Consider the following 19,836-nt stretch of genomic DNA (forward strand, 5'->3'; position numbering starts at 1 on the left):
ATTGTGTTTCCTTGTGTAGTTTGCTTCTATAACAACAGGATAAAGTAAATGGAGGAAGGGTCTCTAGAAAGTAGATAACTCACCACAAATGAAGAGACCCAAGTGCGCCACCGTTAGCCCTCAGCACGGGGAGAGGATAAACTGAAAACCTATGGAGCAGGCACTCGAAATGAAGGCGTTCTTGCACCAGGCAGTTGTAATAAAGTAGAAAATGTTTATTATGTCCACAGCCTTATGCGTTTCGTGTTACAAAAACTTAGCTCATAGGCCTATGACTTAGTGTCTGTAACACAAAACGCGTAAGACTGTGGACATAATAAACATTTTCTACTTTATTACAACTGCCTGGTGGAAGAACGCCTTCATTTCGAGTGCCTGCTCCATAGGTTTAAAGTGATTCCATAACCATACAGGGTACATGTAGAATATTGCTCTTGAAGTGGTTTTTGTTGAGCAGCCAACCTCCAGTTCTAGATTTAAAAGCCTTGCAGTAAGGGCAATATTTTAAAGGGAAACCTTTATGGGGAAAAAAGCTCTGCTTCATTTTGAGATACAGACAGTGATAAGCATGGGAGGACACTTGTGGATTCTTCAGGTGCCCAAGTAGCTGCTTTCTGAGACATTGCTCCCTACAACTTTCACTGAGCCCTGCCTGGCTCTTATTGTGAGTTGTTGTGGGGTAGCACAGGCTTCAGCACCCAACTCCTGATGGTTTACAGATTTAAAAAGCATACACAACCCATATTTCCAAGTTTCTTAACTGGCAAGAGAGGTTATGCTGAGTTAAGCATAAACATGCTGTTTTTCTATTTGGAGCTCTACATTGCAGTTTGTGTTAGTAACAGTATTTTTTGTTATCCAGGAAGGCTGCACCTTGCCAATCACTAACTCCCCTATTCTCTTTGAAGCAGAAGAACAGAACAGTTCCCATTTAAAAGATAATTTTCACATCAGCTCAATTTCTAGCAAAATTTGACTGTAGCTGTCAAGCCAATTGTTATACGTGGGCCCAAAAACAGCTCATATCCAGATCAAATTGACTAGATGATTGAATAATAGGGAGCAGTTGCTCCACTGTTAAGTTAGCCAGCTTGGTCCCTTCCTCCATTTGCAGCTTTTGCTATTGCAAGACTTAAGACTTCTTAGGTGTGAATGGTTTGTTTTCAAGGCCCATAAAGCATCTGTGAAACGTAGGGCGCTTAATCCTTGTTTGTGTTTTTCTACAATAGAAACACACTACAAATTGGCTTTCTGAATCGCAAAGGATGGGCATTTACAGCACAATCATTACTTCAGTCAGAAACAGAAGAGTAATGTAAATATATGGCATAGAATATTTTCCATTCTTTTTAAAGATGTTGTTGCTAAATCAAGCTGAATGTTTTTCTTTTGCGATAATTACTTTTTTTTTAGCATCTTTGGGGTGATTTGGCGAAACTGAAGGATTTAATCTCTGCCTGTATCACTGCCTGTTATAAAAAAATATATATATATTAAGACTGCTTACTACCCTTCTAACATGGTGCAGTAGCGGAACAGTGTCATTTTAAGTATTACTTTTAATATTTTAGCAACAGTGGTTCAGCTTCCTGTTTCCTCTACTTTCACAGGCGTTCCAGGTATTGATTCTAGGAGTCCTTTCAATAGTTGCCCCAATAATCTTATGCTACCATTGATTAAAAAATGCCCATTACAGCTTTGTTGGTCAGTAGGTGACCTCTTGCATTTGAAGCAGTAATTTCTATGCCAGCATGTTTTCATGAAGCCCTGTCTCTGGTGCAAGTTATGTACATGCAGATAGATGCCATCTTGTGCAAGAGTGGTCTTTGGCTCCAAACTAATCTCCATTTAGTTGTTTGCCATTGGTCACTCGTACTTCACCTACCACCTGTGCAGCCCATGCAAGCGCCCAACATTTCCCCAGTTGCTAGAAGTAACCTTACTCTGAATTCTATTCTTTCCGGCTGGATTCAGTTTACAATTATTATTATTATGAATAATTTTTTTGTTTGTTTGGCTTATACCGGTCTCTCAGAGACATTCTGCAGCTATTAATCACCTTTTTGGGTGGAGTAAAAAATTTATTTTTTTTTCTTCTTTTTTTTGGTTTTTTTTTTTAACTTTTTAACTTTTTGATGCATTTTGCTTGAAAAAGAGCTTGTGATATTCACCAATCTTATTGATTGTTCTGTGACTGTGCCCTGCGGAGGTTTAATAAACAAAATTGTAAAAACACGAGGTATGCGTATTATTTAAGAAATCAGACCTGCCAGACAGCTGCAATGGAGTATCTATGCTATGGGAGCTCTGCTGCACATAAACAGTGCCCTCTGGTTGCCACAGAGAGTTGCCGACTGCAGAATGTGTACAGCACTAGCCCATAAAGTACTTTAAGATCACTACATATATTCTTTCATCTCTGGCACTCAATTGGTATTTATGGATTGATGTACAGCTATGGTGTGCAGCTACTGCCACATAAGTGTGTCACAATTGTAGCATCCCATTTTATGACAGATGCAACCTGTTCAATTACAAATTAACATATTGTTCTTGTGTACTGGGTGTTTGTGGTGTACATGTCATGCACAACCCTATACATTGAGTGCCAAAATACGGAGAAGAGTTTCTAAGGCCAGAAAATAATATAAGGGGAATGGGCATCCCTGACAAATACTATTTTATTTCTCTCTGTTTATACAGCGTACTATTCATTTACCTTAAACCAAACAAAGCAGTGGGCTTGAAATGCAGCACATTATGTTTTGGGGTTCTGTACCAGCCCAAGGCAACTACAGCGATTTGGCACTGGAAATCTGTCCCTCCGTAGCACCCCATCATGTTTTTCACGGATTCACAGTACATGCTCCCTATGTTGCTGTCCGTTACCTGAGTTTAGGGATTGACACAATATATTGTGTTTTATATATGTAAATTTATATATTTTTTTTTAAATGATTTCCTTTTACACTGTAATAATAAAACAGTACCTTGTAGTTGATCTAAACTAAGATATAATTAATATTGGAGGCAAAACCAACCTATTGGATGTATTTAATGTTAACATGATTTTCTAGTAGACTTAAGATATGAAGATCCAAATTATGGAAAGATTGGTTATCTGGAAAAACCCCCAGGTCCCGAGCATTCTAGATAACAGGTCCCATACCTGCATAATAAAATTATTAATTAAAATCAAATTCTCATTACATGGCAGTCTAGAAACTAGTGCAATTAGCATCAAAATAATTATTTTGATCGGTAATTCGTTATTTAATAATCAGCCCTGTAGTTCCATGATGTGTAGTCATTATTTTCTGTTTGGGGGCAATATGTAGCCCAGACCTTGTGTGTGTCACTGACAAGGTGTAATCCCACCTTGTAAAAGAGAGTGCTAGAGAAAGGATATAATGCTAGGAAAATGGGGAACGCAGAAAAATCTACACAAAGGGACAGATTTGTCAAAAAGTGGAGAAAACACACAGACGGGGGGGGGGGGAACGCTCAAGTTTTTTCTGAAACCTCAAGGAAAAAAAAATGAGAACAGTCGCCAGAAAAAAAACTCTGCAAGTAAAAGCTTTCAAAATTGTATAGAAATCCATGGGAATACTCTCTAACTTCTATTTATTTACTTTTGTTTCTCAACAATTGAGATTTTGAAGTGATACTAACACTAAAATGTTTCTTTTCAAAATATTAATTTTCATTAAAAGTTACCCATAGGTCATGTTGATCATTTTTTGCTGATAGTTCTGCTTTTGTAATTGTTACTTGAAGTTCCAAAACCTGACTGTTTTGCCAACCTGACTGTCCCTTCTTAACCTGTCAGAGTTTCTAATGCTAATGGACTCCTGCTGCACAAATATGGCAGCTCCATCAAAGATGAACAGGGTGGTAAGAAAGGTAATGTAAAAGCATCAGGCAAATACATTTATAGCAAAAGTATAAATATCATTTTAAGACAATGTTATGATAGATATATAAAAAAGATTTTCTGGTGTTAGTATCTGTTTAAGCCTTGTTCAAAATAAATGGGACAATGAGATTCTCTCTGGCAAGCAAAAAAACAAATGCAGGAATATTGTGAAATTTTTCTCTTAAGATAGCATTCAAGGGAAAAAAAATTCACACAAGTTTTGTCTGCGTTTTTTTTTTGGCTTTTTTTTTTTCTCTCAAGCTTGTATTTTGACAAAACTGCCCCTTAATGTTATAATATGAGCAGACAATACATATGTTCAAAGTATTTGTAGTAGAAAACCTTTTTTTGGAAGGAAGTGTGCCTTGATTGGTATCTGTTAGAAAAGGGAAATGCAGTTATACAGAGAAAAGTATGTGATCCTTTATCTCCAAATTACTGAATAACCAAATGTGTTTATTTGCTCTGTAAGTCTGTGTCCATGGGACTAGATAATCATTCACTGACAAAGAAACAATATTATTTATTCTAACCAAGCCTACTGGCAGAAAGTCATTTAGGGCAGAGACGCTCAGATTCCGGGATATTTAAGGTCCCCATAGGCACAAAGATTTCTCTTGCCGAACGTCCAATTTTAGCTAAGTCCGACCAATCTTCCGAAATTAACGTGCGATTAGCGGGATTCGACCGATCAAACGTCTTAAGATTTTTCGGCCGACATCTGTCAGAAAATTGATCGGCCAGGTTAAAAAAAATCCTTTGTCGGTCCCAGTGCAATCTATCTATGTTTGCAGGGCCAAGCAGGCAGCTATCCTTTGTTTTCCTGACAAATTGGTCTTTTTAGTTGATGGTCAATTCGTACGATCGTTCCGAGATAATCGTGGTCTCACAATGACGATCGGATCTTTTAAAAATCTCAACATCTATGGCCAGCTTTAGTTGCCCGACGATAAATCGCCTCTTCTTCGAGGTGACTAATCTCGCTAAACTGCCTCCTGCCGGCTAGAATGTAAATGGAATGGCACTTGGAGCGATTTGTTTTCCAAAGTTTCCTCGTGAGGCGACTTCGGAAAACGAAGCGCACCGATTGACATCCTGCCGGCGATTTACATTCTAGCTGGCGGGAGGCAGTTCGGAGAGATTAGTCGTTCCGAAGAAGAGATTTATCGCTGGGCGACTAATCTCACCGAATCTGAGTGTGTATCTCTGCCCATACTGGTTTATTCGTACTTGTGGCAAGCATTGCCTACTCATACTGCAAATATGGCCCAATGCGTGATCCAACAGAAATGCCAAAGACTTGGTGTGATCTGATGTACCTGTTCTATATCTGCCATCATTCTCATATCATATGCCTGTAAATAGACAGGTAATCCTATACTGAAAACATTTTACAGTAAAAAGGAAAGTTGTTCCAAAATAAAAAAAAATCTATACTGAAAGCTATAATTGGACATTACAGTCATAGAGAAATGTATGGATAAACCATGTGATACATGTGATGGTTCTCACATGGGTCTATTAAACCGTAGAACCTCTTACACAGAGTGTTGTAAATAGGATAATCTGCTATTTATGCATAGGTCTAGCCAGGCAATTCTTTGAACTCTGCTGATATCCTGACCTCAGTGGCAGAAAATGAATTTGAGTTTAATTTACCTATTATGCTTAAGAAATAGGAGGTGACTGTTGTTACCTGAGCTGCTGTTATAACTGCTGTTTACCGCAGCGAAGGAAAAGCAGTTAGGTTTCTAAGTCAAAATACACAGCCCAAGGCAGTAATAACTATTTTTACAGATACTAAGGGATGCCAATTTGTTATGCACATTCATTCACTGTAAAAAGCCCAGGTTAATATTCTAGTGCTTGCCGCACTGTCATTTATACACTTGTGCACACATTACATTGGAAATTAGACAAGAAAGGCAGAAATGTTGCTCTACTGAGCATGTGCATAGCCCAGGGCTGCAGCAAAGATCACAGGGATAAGAAGAATATGGCAGCCAGGCACTAGCTAGAATATTACCCCAGGCTATATTTCAGTGAAAGAGAAGCCCAAGCCTAGGATAGAAAATAAGTGATTATAATTGCTGGTGATTGTCTAGCAAATTAGAACACCCTCCTTTTGTTTTTTTTTTGTTTTTTAACATTGCTATTAAAGTTGCAGGTGTATTCATTGTGACTGGTTATTTAATCTTAAGGGCGATAATGGAATAAAAGAGAAAACCTGCCCAACTATGACCAGAGATCTGATATCAAGCAGGTTCAATGAGCTCACTAGTGTAAAACTGGCCATAGATGTTGAGATTTTTAAAAGATCCGATCATTATCATGAGACCAGGTACGATTTCGGAACGATCGTACAAATTGACCATCAACTAAAAATACCAATTTGCCAGGAAAACAAAGGGGAGCTGCCTGCTTGGCCCTACAAACATAGATATTTTGCACTGGGACCGACACCGCGACCGAACCTGGCTGATCAATTTCCTGACAGATGTCTGCTGAAAAATCGTAAGATGTTCGATCGTTCGAATCCCACTAACCGCTCGATAATTTCGAAGGATTGGTCGAACTTTGCTAAAATCGTTCGTTCGGCAAGAGAAATCTTTGCGTCTATGGGGACCTTAAGTGCCATTGTATGAATTGATAGCCATCTAGTGGGCCAAAAGATCAGATTGGTTCAGTTTGTCCCATGCCCTGGGAGGCAAAATCAGTCAAAGATCTACTTGTAGCATTCAATTCCACTCATTCAAATTAGGACTTGGATGCCGTTTGGAATTTGGCCAAATCCTTAATGGAAGATTCATTGTTTGGTCGAATCCCAAACAAAGTGGATTAATTCAGTTCATCCCTAATATCTTTCCAGTACTGCTCCTTTAAGACAAACCTCTAAGCCTAACCACCTAGATATGGCCATGCCTAAAATGTTTATCCGTTCTGTAGCACTAATTTTGATTTCATTTTGCTTTGTGGGTTCAACATAGGCATCTTTTTTTTTACTGTGGCTCTGAATCTACACAGCACAAATCATGTAAGCCTTATCTATAAAAAATGTTGTTTTGTATTTTGTTTAACCATTGCATTCCTTTAGAATTGTGTTGTAGGAACCCTTGGTACTGCATTGGTTAAAAGAAAATCACTCCAGGGAATCCAATCAAAGTGATAAAACACAACTGTTTAACAGGCTGGTCATCCACCTTTCCCTGTGTCCTTGTGCTTTCTGACCAATTGTTCAGTAGCAGAACTGCTCAAATATTGCAAAGATTTTCTCCTCTCTCCTGGCTCAGCAAGGATCACTGAAGCACAGGCTCAGGAGCAGGTGAGAACATGGGAAATTAGAGGTTCATTTTCCCTCAATTAGAGGGGCTGGGCAATAGGTTTATGAGCCAATATTAAATATTTCATGTAAAATCTTCAACTTGTGACAGTGGGATTGAGCTCCCTGGCATGGCCTGGAGCAGTGGTAGGGGGTGGTCTAGGCTGAAGGTTAGTTTAGGAGCACTTTGTGGAGAATGCTTATTTGCTTTTCTAGGTACACCTGAAGGCCCAGCTTGAAGGTTAGTTAGGGGGATATTGGGAGCAAACACTCCTTGGCTGTCCTACATATTTTTGGAACTATGGCAGAATGACATACACTCTAATTTTGTTATGAGCCAGCCAATGGATGGACCTCCCCATGCCCAGACTGAGATTCAAAATAGGGTATTTTAACTATACAGATGCCCAAACAGCCCCCCACCAGCCAAATAAATAGTGAGTGTTTATGACCTCTTACAGCAGCCGCTCTGGTATTTGCTAGAATCTACAGATTGCCAGTCTGGGCCTCCCATGGGGACTACTTTAAGGGTCTACATTTTAGTCTTGAATGTTTTTGAATTTAAAAAAAAAAAATCTAAAGTAATTGGCGAAGGCTTTATTGAACCATATTAGTATAAATATGATGTTACATTGTTTATGATCTTGTGCTATTGCTACATAAACCTATTTTTTAATGTTTTTTCAATGTTTCTGTCTGAAATAACTCCTGTTTTTCTGATTTTTATGTACCGGTTTCTTGTTTTCATACGTGCAATAAAATAACTAAAGGCTATAATTACAGTTTATTTAAAGTTGCTGCCATATTAATTGTGATTGTAACCGCTGAATATTTCCGTTAATAAAAAAAAAAAAGACAACTATGCAGTTTATGGCATATGAGAGGAAGTAACAGACATTTGCAGTTTACTTAGTTATTCTCTCCACATACCATAACCACACTGGAGAAGTGATCAGCTCTGAGAATTTCCGAAGGCCTGCTAAGGATTTGTCCTATAACACAAGAAACCAGTAAATACATACAGAGGTATATGTGTAAATTGCAGACTGTCAGACACAACATGTTACGGGCCCCTTGGTGCTCTTTCTCAAGTGTAGCAGCAACAGAAACACAACCTTTTAAACACACCAACTCCACCCCCTAATAATCAAGTGTCCAATTAGTCCTTGATATAATTAGTATGTAAACTGTACATTGTCTGACTTAGTCAACCGTAAGTATCAACCGTAACATTAAGTCCATATGAAATAAGTGAGTAGAGGTAAAAAGTCCAGATGGGGTGTATGAATTGTGCCTTAGTGTGCAAAGTGTGTCCATATCTGTTAAAAAAAAAAAACAAAAAAAAAAAACAAATAACAAGAGACATCGGGACTAAGTGGTACTGCATAAACTACACCTACCAAAACTACCCCCAAACATCTACAGTTAGGTCCATAAATATTTGGACAGACAACTTTTTTTCTAATTTTGGTTCTGTACATTACCACAATGAATTTTAAATGAAACTACTCAGATGCAGTTTTTTTTTTTAATTTGCTCGATTACTTTTGAGCCCCTGAAAAGAAGTGAATGTGTTATCCCACATTGTGGATAACACAACACCCCCCCCCCACGAGCATATGATTAAAAACCTTAGGAGCCCCTAACAATAATTTTCAAATGCAAACAAACCCCCAGAACAAATACCCGGCTAATGTACTACAGGCAGAGTATGGCACACACAAACAGAATATGGCACACCCACGGAGCATGGGGCGGGCAGAGTAGGACAAAGTATGGCACACATGGAGCATAGTGCAGGAGACAGGGAATCCTATCAGGGCCACTCTAAGATGTACTATATACAGTGACACAATGCCGGTGACTCTCCAGCAGTTTGTATGGGTGAAGGTGAACAATGTGGGCAGTTTCTGTCTGGGTCTCAGGTGTGAACAATACAGGGGATTACAATATAAATTGAGGTTTAAATAATGCAGGGGCCAGTAGTGTTACTATTTAAAGGCTACACATTGTAAGCAGACACAGCAGGCAGACTTTCATGTGGCAGGCCACACACGGGGAGGTCAGTTGGACACCAGTTGGACAGCCCTGCTATAGACTAACCAGTTAATTGTGGCTTAGACACAACAGCTACTACACATACAGTAACTGGTAAACTGACATCCAATGGAACTATATATGTATGTGTATATATATTTATAGCTCATTCATACATATTGTCACCTTAGCTATCCAGGCCAGTGGTAATTTTCTTTTTTTCCTCTATGGTTGTACTGGCTTTGGATCATGTTTTCTGATGATATCATTGTATATTTCTCATTAGAAAATCCTACCATATCACTGAAGCAGTCAGTCAGACATATCCAGAAAAGGAGAATGGTTTTTAAAGGGAAGCTATACCCCCCCCCCAACAATGTAGGTCTCTAAATATATATTACATAAAACAGCTCATATGTAAAACCCTGCTTCATGTAAATAAACCATTTTCACAATAATATACCTTTTAGTAGTATGTGCCATTGGGTATTCCTAAATAGAAAATTGCCATTTTAAAAAATAAGGGCCGCCCCCCTGGGGTCCTAGGATTCACGGTGCAGACAAACAAACCATACATGTTAGGTCACATGAGCCAATTAACAGAGTTCTGTCTTTTGCTTCAACACTTGTTCCTGTTACAGTTAGAGTTGTAGTATTTCTGGTAGGGATGCACCGAATCCAGAATTCGGTTCGGGATTCGGCCGAATCCTTCTGCCCAGCCGAACCGAATCGGAATCTTAATTTGCATATGCAAGTTAGGGGCGGGAAGGGAAATTGCGTGACTTTTTGTCAGAAAACAAGAAAGTAAAAATGTTTCCTCCTTCCCACCCATAATTTGCAAATGCAAATTAGGGTTCGGGTTCGGTATTCAGCGGAATCTTTCGTGAAGGATTTGGGGGTTCAGCCGAATCCAAAATAGTGGATTCGGGGCATCCCTAATTTCTGGTCAGGTGATCTCTGAGGCAGCACACAAACCATCACGAATTGGTGATTCAAGGCAAGAGATGTAAAAGGGCAATATTTACTTAAATATATATCCAGTTTGGTAAGATTCTTTAATATGCCATTTAATTTGATATACTCTGGTGCTTAAGTATTCATTTTAGGGGTATAGTTTTCCTTTAAGCAGTAAAAGAACAAGGAAGGCTTAATAAAGGTTGTATTTGTTTCCCTAGCAATAATCTACCAAACTGTAATCTCTAATGAACATGGCCCTCTGCTTCTTGTATCAGTATTTCTAGGTAATCTGCATGTTTGATGTATGCACTCTTAGATTGTACAGAGCTGTGGAATACATTGGCTCATTAGAAATAATAATTATTTAATGGCCTCTGTACAACCTTATGTGAATGGTCCTAACATACTCCTCATTTGTTCTGTTGGCACATTATGCCTAATGAAGCCAACAGACTTTACAAGGCACATGCCAGTTTACAGATGACCTGCCTAATTGTGTCACTCAGACAAAGTGCCATTTAGAGAAGATATGCAAAGCTATAATATGTACACTGTTTCCTAAATGTACTCATTCCCCATTGTCTATATAAGGGAAAATGAATGATACATTTATATACAGTTAATGCTTTTTGACTTGCCATATGAAAAAATGTATACAATGAAATCCACGGCTATTTTTAGCTTGTGTCTGACAAAGGAAATATTGTTGAATGCAACTTGATGCATTAAAGTGTATTTATTCTCCTGCCTTTTTGCTCTAGGATGTATTTGCTTTCATTGTTGCTTCTCAGCCTCCTGGGCTCAGCATACCTCCAGCCACAGCATGCTGACATATGCCTGGCAAAGCCTAAAGATATACCTCTGACTCCCATGTGTGTCTACCGGAAACCTCTGGAGGTGGTTGAAGCAGAGGAAAAGGAGAAAGAACCTGCGCCGCAAGAACAGAAGGTTCCTGATTCTACTAACCCTCGTGTATATGAGCTCTCACAGGCCAATGCTAAATTTGCCATTGCTTTCTATAAAAATCTGTCTGACTCCAAGCAAAACACTGAAAACATCTTTATGTCACCCCTGAGCATCTCTCAAGCCTTTACAATGGCAAAACTGGGTGCCTGCAATGACACGCTTAAGCAACTTATGGAGGTGGGTCGGGGAGACAACAAACAGGATAAAAATATTAAAGAACCTAAGAGACACCTCTGCTGTATTCTGTCTCCAATTAAACCTGTTATGATATTTGTTTTAGGGTGAAGTTGCTATGAATGGTTTAAATCTTAACACAGGGTACAATGATCTTTTACCACTGTCGTGTATCAATAGATTTTATTCTATATCAATAGATTTTATTCTATAGTGTAATGACCAGGAACAGATTATGTCCTAGACCAGGGGCCAGACATCACCATTCAAGGGATTGTATTGCCCCGGTCTGCTCAAGGGCTAATTTCCTTTGAATGAAATAATAATTGCAAACGTGATATAAGAAAAAATTGTCCCTCTCCATGGAAAAAGTATAACATCACTGACATAGATGGAGAGTCTATGTAGTTCTGCTGAACTTTACAGTCCCTTTGTTTTTAAATACCCTGTATATGAATTATTGATGGAGCCTGCCGGGCATAATAAGTCACTGGGGATGTAATTCTTGTAATTCTTGTCAGCAAGTAGAAAGATGGTATGATTGAGGATCTGTGTTTGTAGCCCCACACTCTGTGACGGTAGGATCACAAAGGTTAGGGTGAAACTAGCTACAAAAGAAAGTGAGATCAGGTAGTGAGCAACCAAGGCTTCAAAGATGACTTTATACTGTATATCATCCCATGGTATACAGGAAGACCTTTGCTGAACAAACTCTCATAGAGGCTGAGAAGAGTTGTGCAAGAGACCCCTCTGATAGACCAATGCAAGGACCACATGTCGGGTTTATCTGCAATGCTTATTCATCGTTTTGATTGATTATAGAGCATTTTATGTATTGTTCCTAAGTGTTTGGAGAAAATGTTATACATTTATCTAATTTTTCACTGTTCTGCCCTCCGCTGAAGGTATTCCGCTTTGACACTATTTCAGAGAGGACTTCTGATAAAATACACTACTTCTTTGCAAAGCTCAACTGCCGGCTTTTCAGAAAAGCAAACAAGTCATCCGAACTGGTATCTGTCAACCGCCTCTTCGGTGAAAAGTCTCTGACCTTTAATGAAACCTATCAAGATATCAGTGAGATAGTTTATGGGGCTAAATTGTGGCCCGTAAATTTTAAGGTAAGTCTGTCAGTCTACCTACAGTATTAACCCATATATCTACCTACCTTTTCTATCTGTTAGGGTTGCCACCCCATCAGTATTTTACCAGCATAGCCGGTAAAACACCCACCAAGGCCAGGGCTGGTATTACAAATTCACCGGCAATGTAAGTTCTGGTAAATCTGTAATATCCTTAAAGAGATACTGACACCAGAAATGTAACCTTTTTTTACATCTATCATAAAATTGACTTTGCATGCTTCTTATAATTTTGCCATAAAGTATTTGCCCAATGCTTTTGCCTATCTGCAATATTCGTGCAGCAGGAGTCCATTAAAAGTAGAAACGTTAACTGACAGCCTGAGATTGGACAGTCAGGTTTAGGAAATTCAACTAACAATTACTTACAAAAACAAAACTCTTCGCAAAAAAACAATCAGCATGACCTATAGGTAACTTTTAATATACATTCAAGTTTTAAAAAGTCGTTTTTTAGCATCAGTATCACTTTAAATCTGGCCCCTGGCCGTCCGCCTAACCCCTCAACATGCCCCAATTGTACCTTTTTCCTTCCCTGATCTTCTTGCTGCGGTGGTGCGATTGCCCCGCCACCTATGATGCCATCTGCTCCTTGCTTTGCCCCCAATAGCATGGTAACCCATCCCCTTTTGTCACTGTCACCAGCTTTCTGTCCTTAAAGAAGGAAAGCTACCGAGGCAGTCTATTGCCTATAGTGCAAGGTACAATGCTATATTTATTCTGTAGAATGCTTTACCATACCCAAGTAAACAGCTCTAGAAGCTTTCTGTTTATTTAGGATATCAGCTGCCATATTGGTGTGACATTACTTCCTGCCTGAGTTTTTAGGTTATGGCCAGACAATTGTGGATTCTCTGCAGGCAAAAATCCGCTGCCTTACTGCTTCCCTTCTTTTCTTCTTGTCAGTGCAAAATTACATGTTTTAGCAAAGAAGTCTGCCTGCACCTAAGTGGAGACAATGCTTCCGGGTGCAGGTAGATATACAGTAGGGAATGGATTCTCAGCCTGTGTTTCTCCACAGGCCTAGATCTACAATCATCTGGCCCTAGCCTTAACCTTTCCTTCTACAAAACAAATATTGTGCAAGACAAACCTGGCTGTTATGTGATCAGCTCACAAAGATATTGCGCTCAAAATTTTACAGTTCATTTTGCCACCTTATGTATGACTTGGTGGATCTATCACTAGGTACAATTGAGTGATTAACCAAAGGGAAACTGACCTAAGTCAGGAAAGCATCTGTGTTAGTTAAAGATAAAAAGATATCCCCTTAATTAATTCTATTATATTTTTATTTAAATAAGCTAATTGATTTCCAATATATTAGGATTAACTAACATTTTTAAATATTAATTTAAACAAAGTATGGCATAAATTCAAAACAAAACTTTCTAAAAAGTGATTAGGTATTACAACCCTTAGGTTTGTAAAGTGCTAGTGCAGAAGTAGGTTTAATAAATTAAATTAATCTTATAGGCATAAAGTGCTCAAAATTTGATTCAGTATTTTCAGACTATCGAATTCCTAATAAAGTGACTTAGGACAATTGAAACCTAAATTAACCGATTAAGAAAATTAATAATTAAGAAAAGATTAAATTACACCCACACCCATAAACTCAAACAGGTGATTGATATAAATCAATTTTAATTTCATTCAATTCATTAATTTCAATTGCTTAGATTCCTAGATATAGTCTATATGGTCAGTCTATATTAATATTTATGTAAAGTAAGAAATGTGCATGTGTACAGATCTCATTAAAAGTCAATTAGAGGTGTTATAACCAACCAGGGCACATCTAGAATAATCAATGTGTGTCTCAGACATACAATGAGAGATGTAAGGGAGAAGAAGTAGAGCATTGGAGTATAGGACCTTAGGTAGAACTTGGAGCAGTACAAGATAACATGCTATATGGCTGCCCCCATGGGTACACAGCAGCTTGTTTCTATTAACTACGGTTTTGTTTCTGAAATGACCAATATTTATAGCAAATGTTGATATTCTATAGACATTCTATAAATGCCCAGTAAACTATTGAATATAGCTCATTTTGCTCAAGCAGATTATATATTCAGTGACTTCTGGTGGGCACCCTTGTCTACTCGGTTACAAAAGCTTTAGAAAAAGAATTTTTTTTATTGTGTTAAAGGATCCGTAACAACAAATAATGATAGAATTTCCTATGTGTGTTTTCTTCAGTAACACTGCTAAAGTACTGGATATACCTAAACCTATCTATCAAGACCTATGTGTGCGGAAGTTTTTTTGTGGATGGCCCGAGTTATGGCGCCGAAACGTCGAAAATAAAATACAAGTTTTTTTTCACTTAAAAGCCCTTGGAGTGCGGTTTGTTTTTGATATTTTGAATGATTATTTTGACCAGCACCTAGGCAATGTGTTAGACTTTTGTGAGTGCACCAGGTTGGATATACTTTATTTATTTATATATATATATATATATATATATATATATATATATATATATATAGACCAAAAATACTGTACAAAAACCGCACTCACAGGACTTTATACAGGTGCAAAAAAGATCTGTTTATTTTTTACGACATTTCGGCTTCTCTTACTGAAGCCTTTTTCAAGTGGTGAAAGGCTTCAGTAAGAGAAGCCGAAACGTCGTAAAAAATAAACAGATCTTTTTTGCACCTGTATAAAGTCCTGTGAGTGCGGTTTTTGTACAGTATTTTTGGTCTTCATAATCTTTGAATACTGCACCCAGGCAGCTGTTTTTTTGCATGAGTGCTCCAGTATTGTGAGTATATATGTGTATATATATATGTGTATATATATATATATATATATATATATATATATATATATATATATATATATATATATATATGTGTGTGTAATTTGATACTGCAAGAAAATAGTCTAACTAAAGAATTATATGTTTTTAATTTCACCTTTTCTTATGTTTAATGAATTTTGGATTCATGCTTTTTTGGTTATTCCCTGTAGGATAAGCCTGAATTATCCCGTGAAGTAATTAATAACTGGGTAGCCAATAAAACAGAAAAACGAATAACTGATGTGATCCCTGAGGGCGTCATCACCTCTGACACAGTATTGGTGCTAATAAATGCCATCTACTTTAAGGTGAGTACTGCTGGGCCTGGACAAACCCTTTGAGATATGTTACTGTATCAAATGTCACTTCAGTCAGTTGCAGCTCTTATTAAGCTACAAAGCTGGTGTGCCTGCTCTACAATGTATTGTGGTAAGATAATTCAGAAGAGCAGTAATAAATGAAATACCAACTGAAAGTTCCTGCCCCTGTCATTCCCAGCGATGTTATTTAAAAGCTTAGGAAGTAGAGCTATTGCCTGACTACAAGCAAATCCTTACAGGTGACCTAAGATGTGTGTGTCGCAGTTAAACATCTATATGGGGGGACAGGCCCACAATGTTATGCCTCTGCTAGTTTTAGGGTTGCCATCTGTCCAGTTTTCAGGAGGGCTGTCCGGGTGAAAACTGCCTGTTCGGATTTCCAAATTAGGAAATCCAGACTGGGCATTAAAGTGAATGGCGCAGTGATCAGCCAATCAGCGATAGACATATTATCAGACCTGCCCCTGACATCATTGGATCTGCCCCAACATCATCGGGCCCACCCCCCTGACTGCCTCCCACCAGGTCTGCCACTCTGCAAAAGGTGGCAACCCTAGCTAGTCTACATCTGTATGGGTGGATGTCTCAACTCCACCCCTTCTACATCACAGCTCCTCCCATCCTAGTCCCACCCACACTCCTTACATCAGCCCAGTCCCATCTCCATTAAGGTAGAATTGCCATGTGGCCAGTAATTTTCCATCCTGGTCGGTAAAAATGTTGCTTATTGGGCTAACTTATCATTGCACATGGAATGTAGGAAGCAGTGATATGTCCCCTTTTACCAAGCCCTTTAAATTCAACAATTTATTTTATGTATAACTCAAAGTCTAAGCCAGGTTAGATGCTTGTGAGGAGTTGGGTTAGAAATTTCCCTGGTACTGTCCCACAGAACAAAACTCAGGGTTTGAATGCACCAGGGTGGATTTAACATAGTTTCCTTTAAAAAATGTTTATTACTGTTAGAAAAATGTACTTTTTTTTTTTACTTAGAATCAATCATAATTTTTCAGATCAATATCTGACTATATATATATATATATATATATATATATATATATATATATATATATATATATATATATATATATATATATATATATATATATATATATAACTTGTCAAGATGGACCAGCACTCCAGTTTGTTCAATCAAACGTGAATATTTATTTGAATAGTCACTCTCGTGTCCAACGTTTCGGCCCACATCTGGGCCTTTATCCTTGATAAAGGCCCAGATGTGGGCCGAAACGTTGGACACGAGAGTGACTATTCAAATAAATATTCACGTTTGATTGAACAAACTGGAGTGCTGGTCCATCTTGACAAGTTGCATAATACCACTTGACCGGGCACCCACCACGAACTGAGAGGGTTAAAGTGCAGGTACTTTCTGAAACTTATATATATATATATATATATATATGTTCTTGCAGGGACTTTGGAAATCCAAGTTTAATTCAGAAAATACGAAAATGGAACAATTCTACCCAGTTAAAAGTTCTAACTCCTGCTCGGTTGCAACCATGTATCAAGAGGGTACATTTCGCTATGGCTCCTTTAAAGATGATGGAGTTCAGGTCCTTGAGCTGCCTTATAAAGGTGATGACATTACCATGGTGCTGGTGCTACCTTCCCAAAAGACTCCACTAAAGATAGTGGAGCAAAATCTATCACTGGACAAGCTTGGAAATTGGCTTCAAAAGTCTCGAGAATTACAGTTATCTGTTCATCTCCCTCGATTTCGAGTGGAGGATTCCTTTAGCGTCAAGGAGAAATTACAGCAAATGGGATTGGTAGATCTGTTTGATCCAAACTCAGCAAAGCTTCCAGGTATGTGGTAGAATAGCACTTTCACTTTCTCCTATCCCAGAAGACCACTGCTTTATATATTTATCCCTTCTCATTCCCTTCAAAGTAAAATTATAATGGATGAATTTAAAAGGTGCATGGGGTGGGAGCTCCGCTAAGGGGTTGGCCTTTTAAAAAACACAATTTAATCTTATTATTAATAATAACAATTATGAAAAATAAAGGCAATGAAGTGTTTTGGGTGCTGAAAAGGGTCAAATTTTGTACCAGAACCTATGGACCTTTTAAAATGTGACGTTGTAACACTTTCTTTTATCTTGCCCAGGAATCATTGCAGGAGGAAGGACAGACTTGTATGTGTCAGATGCTTTCCATAAGGCATTTCTAGAGGTAATCTATTTGATTTTTATTAATAAATAATTCTAATAATTGGAGTAGTAACAGAAGAGGATTAACATAGAGTAGAACAATATAACCATGGTCAAAGTGTGTTATTGCATGTCGAGTAATATCATGTGATCTTCTTCTTCTTCTGTGGAACCTGTCGGGCCTGTTTATCAACACTGGGCATATTTGCAAATTGCTGGTAACTCAAAGCAACCAACTAGCGTTTCATTTTTTCAGCCAGCTGCAGGTAGAACAGTTAATGCAAACATTTGATTGATTGTCTGGGTTTACTGCCCAGGGTCAAAATTGCCTCGTGTTGATAAATGATCCAGTGACTTGCTATGCAGAAGGCCTGTACATCCCATTGTTGCACGACAAGGCAGTGTAGCGAGGAAAAAACAATGGGGTGGAAAAAACAGGAAGTTTGAAGGAAAACCAGAGAAATATAGTAAATCAAGGAAGTTTTGCTTATACTGGTTACTGACATGGAAACTAAGTGGAATGAATGTAGAATGCAAATGAAAGTGTTTATTGTACATGGTATTTCTACATTCTATCAAACAATGATACTGAGTCTGATCACAGGTCCTACAGAAAGCCTTGTCTTTTCTTCTATAGGTCAACGAGGAGGGTACTGAGGCAGCCGCATCCACCGCCGTGATTTTAACAGGACGTTCCTTGAACCTCAACCGGATCATATTCAGAGCAAATAGGCCCTTCCTGGTCTTTATCCGAGAAGTTGCTATAAATGCCATTTTGTTCATGGGGAGGGTAGCTAACCCCTGCGCTGATAGCACCAAGCAAGCCTGACCTACTGATGTGATGAAGACCTACAGTACTCAAACACACTTCCTAAACTATTTGAATAAAGTGTGTGTAATGTGTTCCCACTCTATGGCCATATAATGCCAAATATAACAAGTATTTGATTTTACATTTTCTGATAAGCTTGATGATAGCTGCCTTTTCTTGGGGGTTATAATTCCTCTGTGAACCATACACAAAATGGTTTAAGTCATGGCATTACTGTAGAAAAAAATAAACCAGCACAGCAGTCTGACATTTGGCTTTGTGGAATTCACTTTTTTGAGAAAAACTGGTTACTGTTGTATTCATGCCAACCTTCAACAGAGTTGTATAATAATTAAGTATATCGGCAGGACTGGAGTGTCAGGGCCCACAAGGATACCACTCACTACAGTCCCATACTCCAAATCATTTTTCCCCTATCTTTTCACTTTCTTTTAATTGTTTCTCCTTACATACTATGTGTCATTCTGTTCTTTTCTCTATGTTCTCACATAGAAATTTGGAATGGCCATGCTATAGACATGGTCAAGGAGGCAAATGGTTGGGTGAATAGGAAGCTCACTGACACCTGAGTTCACCAGGAATTTTGCTAATATCATAATGTATATGGGTCCCTACTGATCTGGCTAATCAAATTCTAGCTTAGTCTAATCAGAGATATGTGGCCTGTGCTGGCCAGATATGGGATGACTTTGACGTAGTTGGCCAGCTTAAATATATTGCAATATATGGACAAACAATCCCTGTGTTGTTTAGAGGGTAAGGCATTTTTTAGTAGCAGTATGAACAAAATGTCTCTGTCTTAAATATATTGATAATGGGTTGAGTGCAGAGGAATCTTGTATTTGACTATATGTATTTTGTGGTCACAGCCTCATTGCACTCCCGCCTAATGGTTTTAAAAACTAGTGGTGAGCACAACTTTCCCTTGTTTGTTATATATATATATATATCTCTCAAATCCACAGTTGTAAGCAGCGCACACCGGAGTTTAAAAAATTTGTTTCTTTATTTATCAAAAGATTAAAACCATAGTCGCAAGGATCATATATATATGTGTGTGTAGCTATTCAAGCACAGGATACATAGTAGATAACCGAGAAATACTGAAGAACCTCATTTTATCCTATAGAACTTTATAGATCTGTTATCTACTATGTATCCTGTGCCTCTTCTCCTTTTCC

The 19,836-nt window shown here is 38.2% G+C and overlaps 1 protein-coding gene across 1 annotated transcript; it reads left to right on the forward strand.

Annotated features, from left to right (window-relative positions):
* Positions 1-7,108: 7,108 nt before the first annotated feature.
* serpinc1.S (serpin peptidase inhibitor, clade C (antithrombin), member 1 S homeolog) lies at positions 7,109-18,902 on the forward strand. Its single transcript, XM_018260937.2, has 7 exons — positions 7,109-7,238; positions 10,991-11,372; positions 12,275-12,490; positions 15,494-15,631; positions 17,080-17,476; positions 17,781-17,845; positions 18,461-18,902. The coding sequence occupies exons 2-7, from the start codon at positions 10,992-10,994 to the stop codon at positions 18,650-18,652; spliced, it is 1,389 nt and encodes a 462-aa protein (XP_018116426.1). The 5' UTR covers positions 7,109-7,238; position 10,991; the 3' UTR covers positions 18,653-18,902.
* The last annotated feature ends 934 nt before the right edge of the window (positions 18,903-19,836 follow it).

This window comes from Xenopus laevis, chromosome 4S (genome assembly GCF_017654675.1).
Source record: "Xenopus laevis strain J_2021 chromosome 4S, Xenopus_laevis_v10.1, whole genome shotgun sequence".
Lineage (NCBI taxonomy): Eukaryota > Metazoa > Chordata > Amphibia > Anura > Pipidae > Xenopus > Xenopus laevis.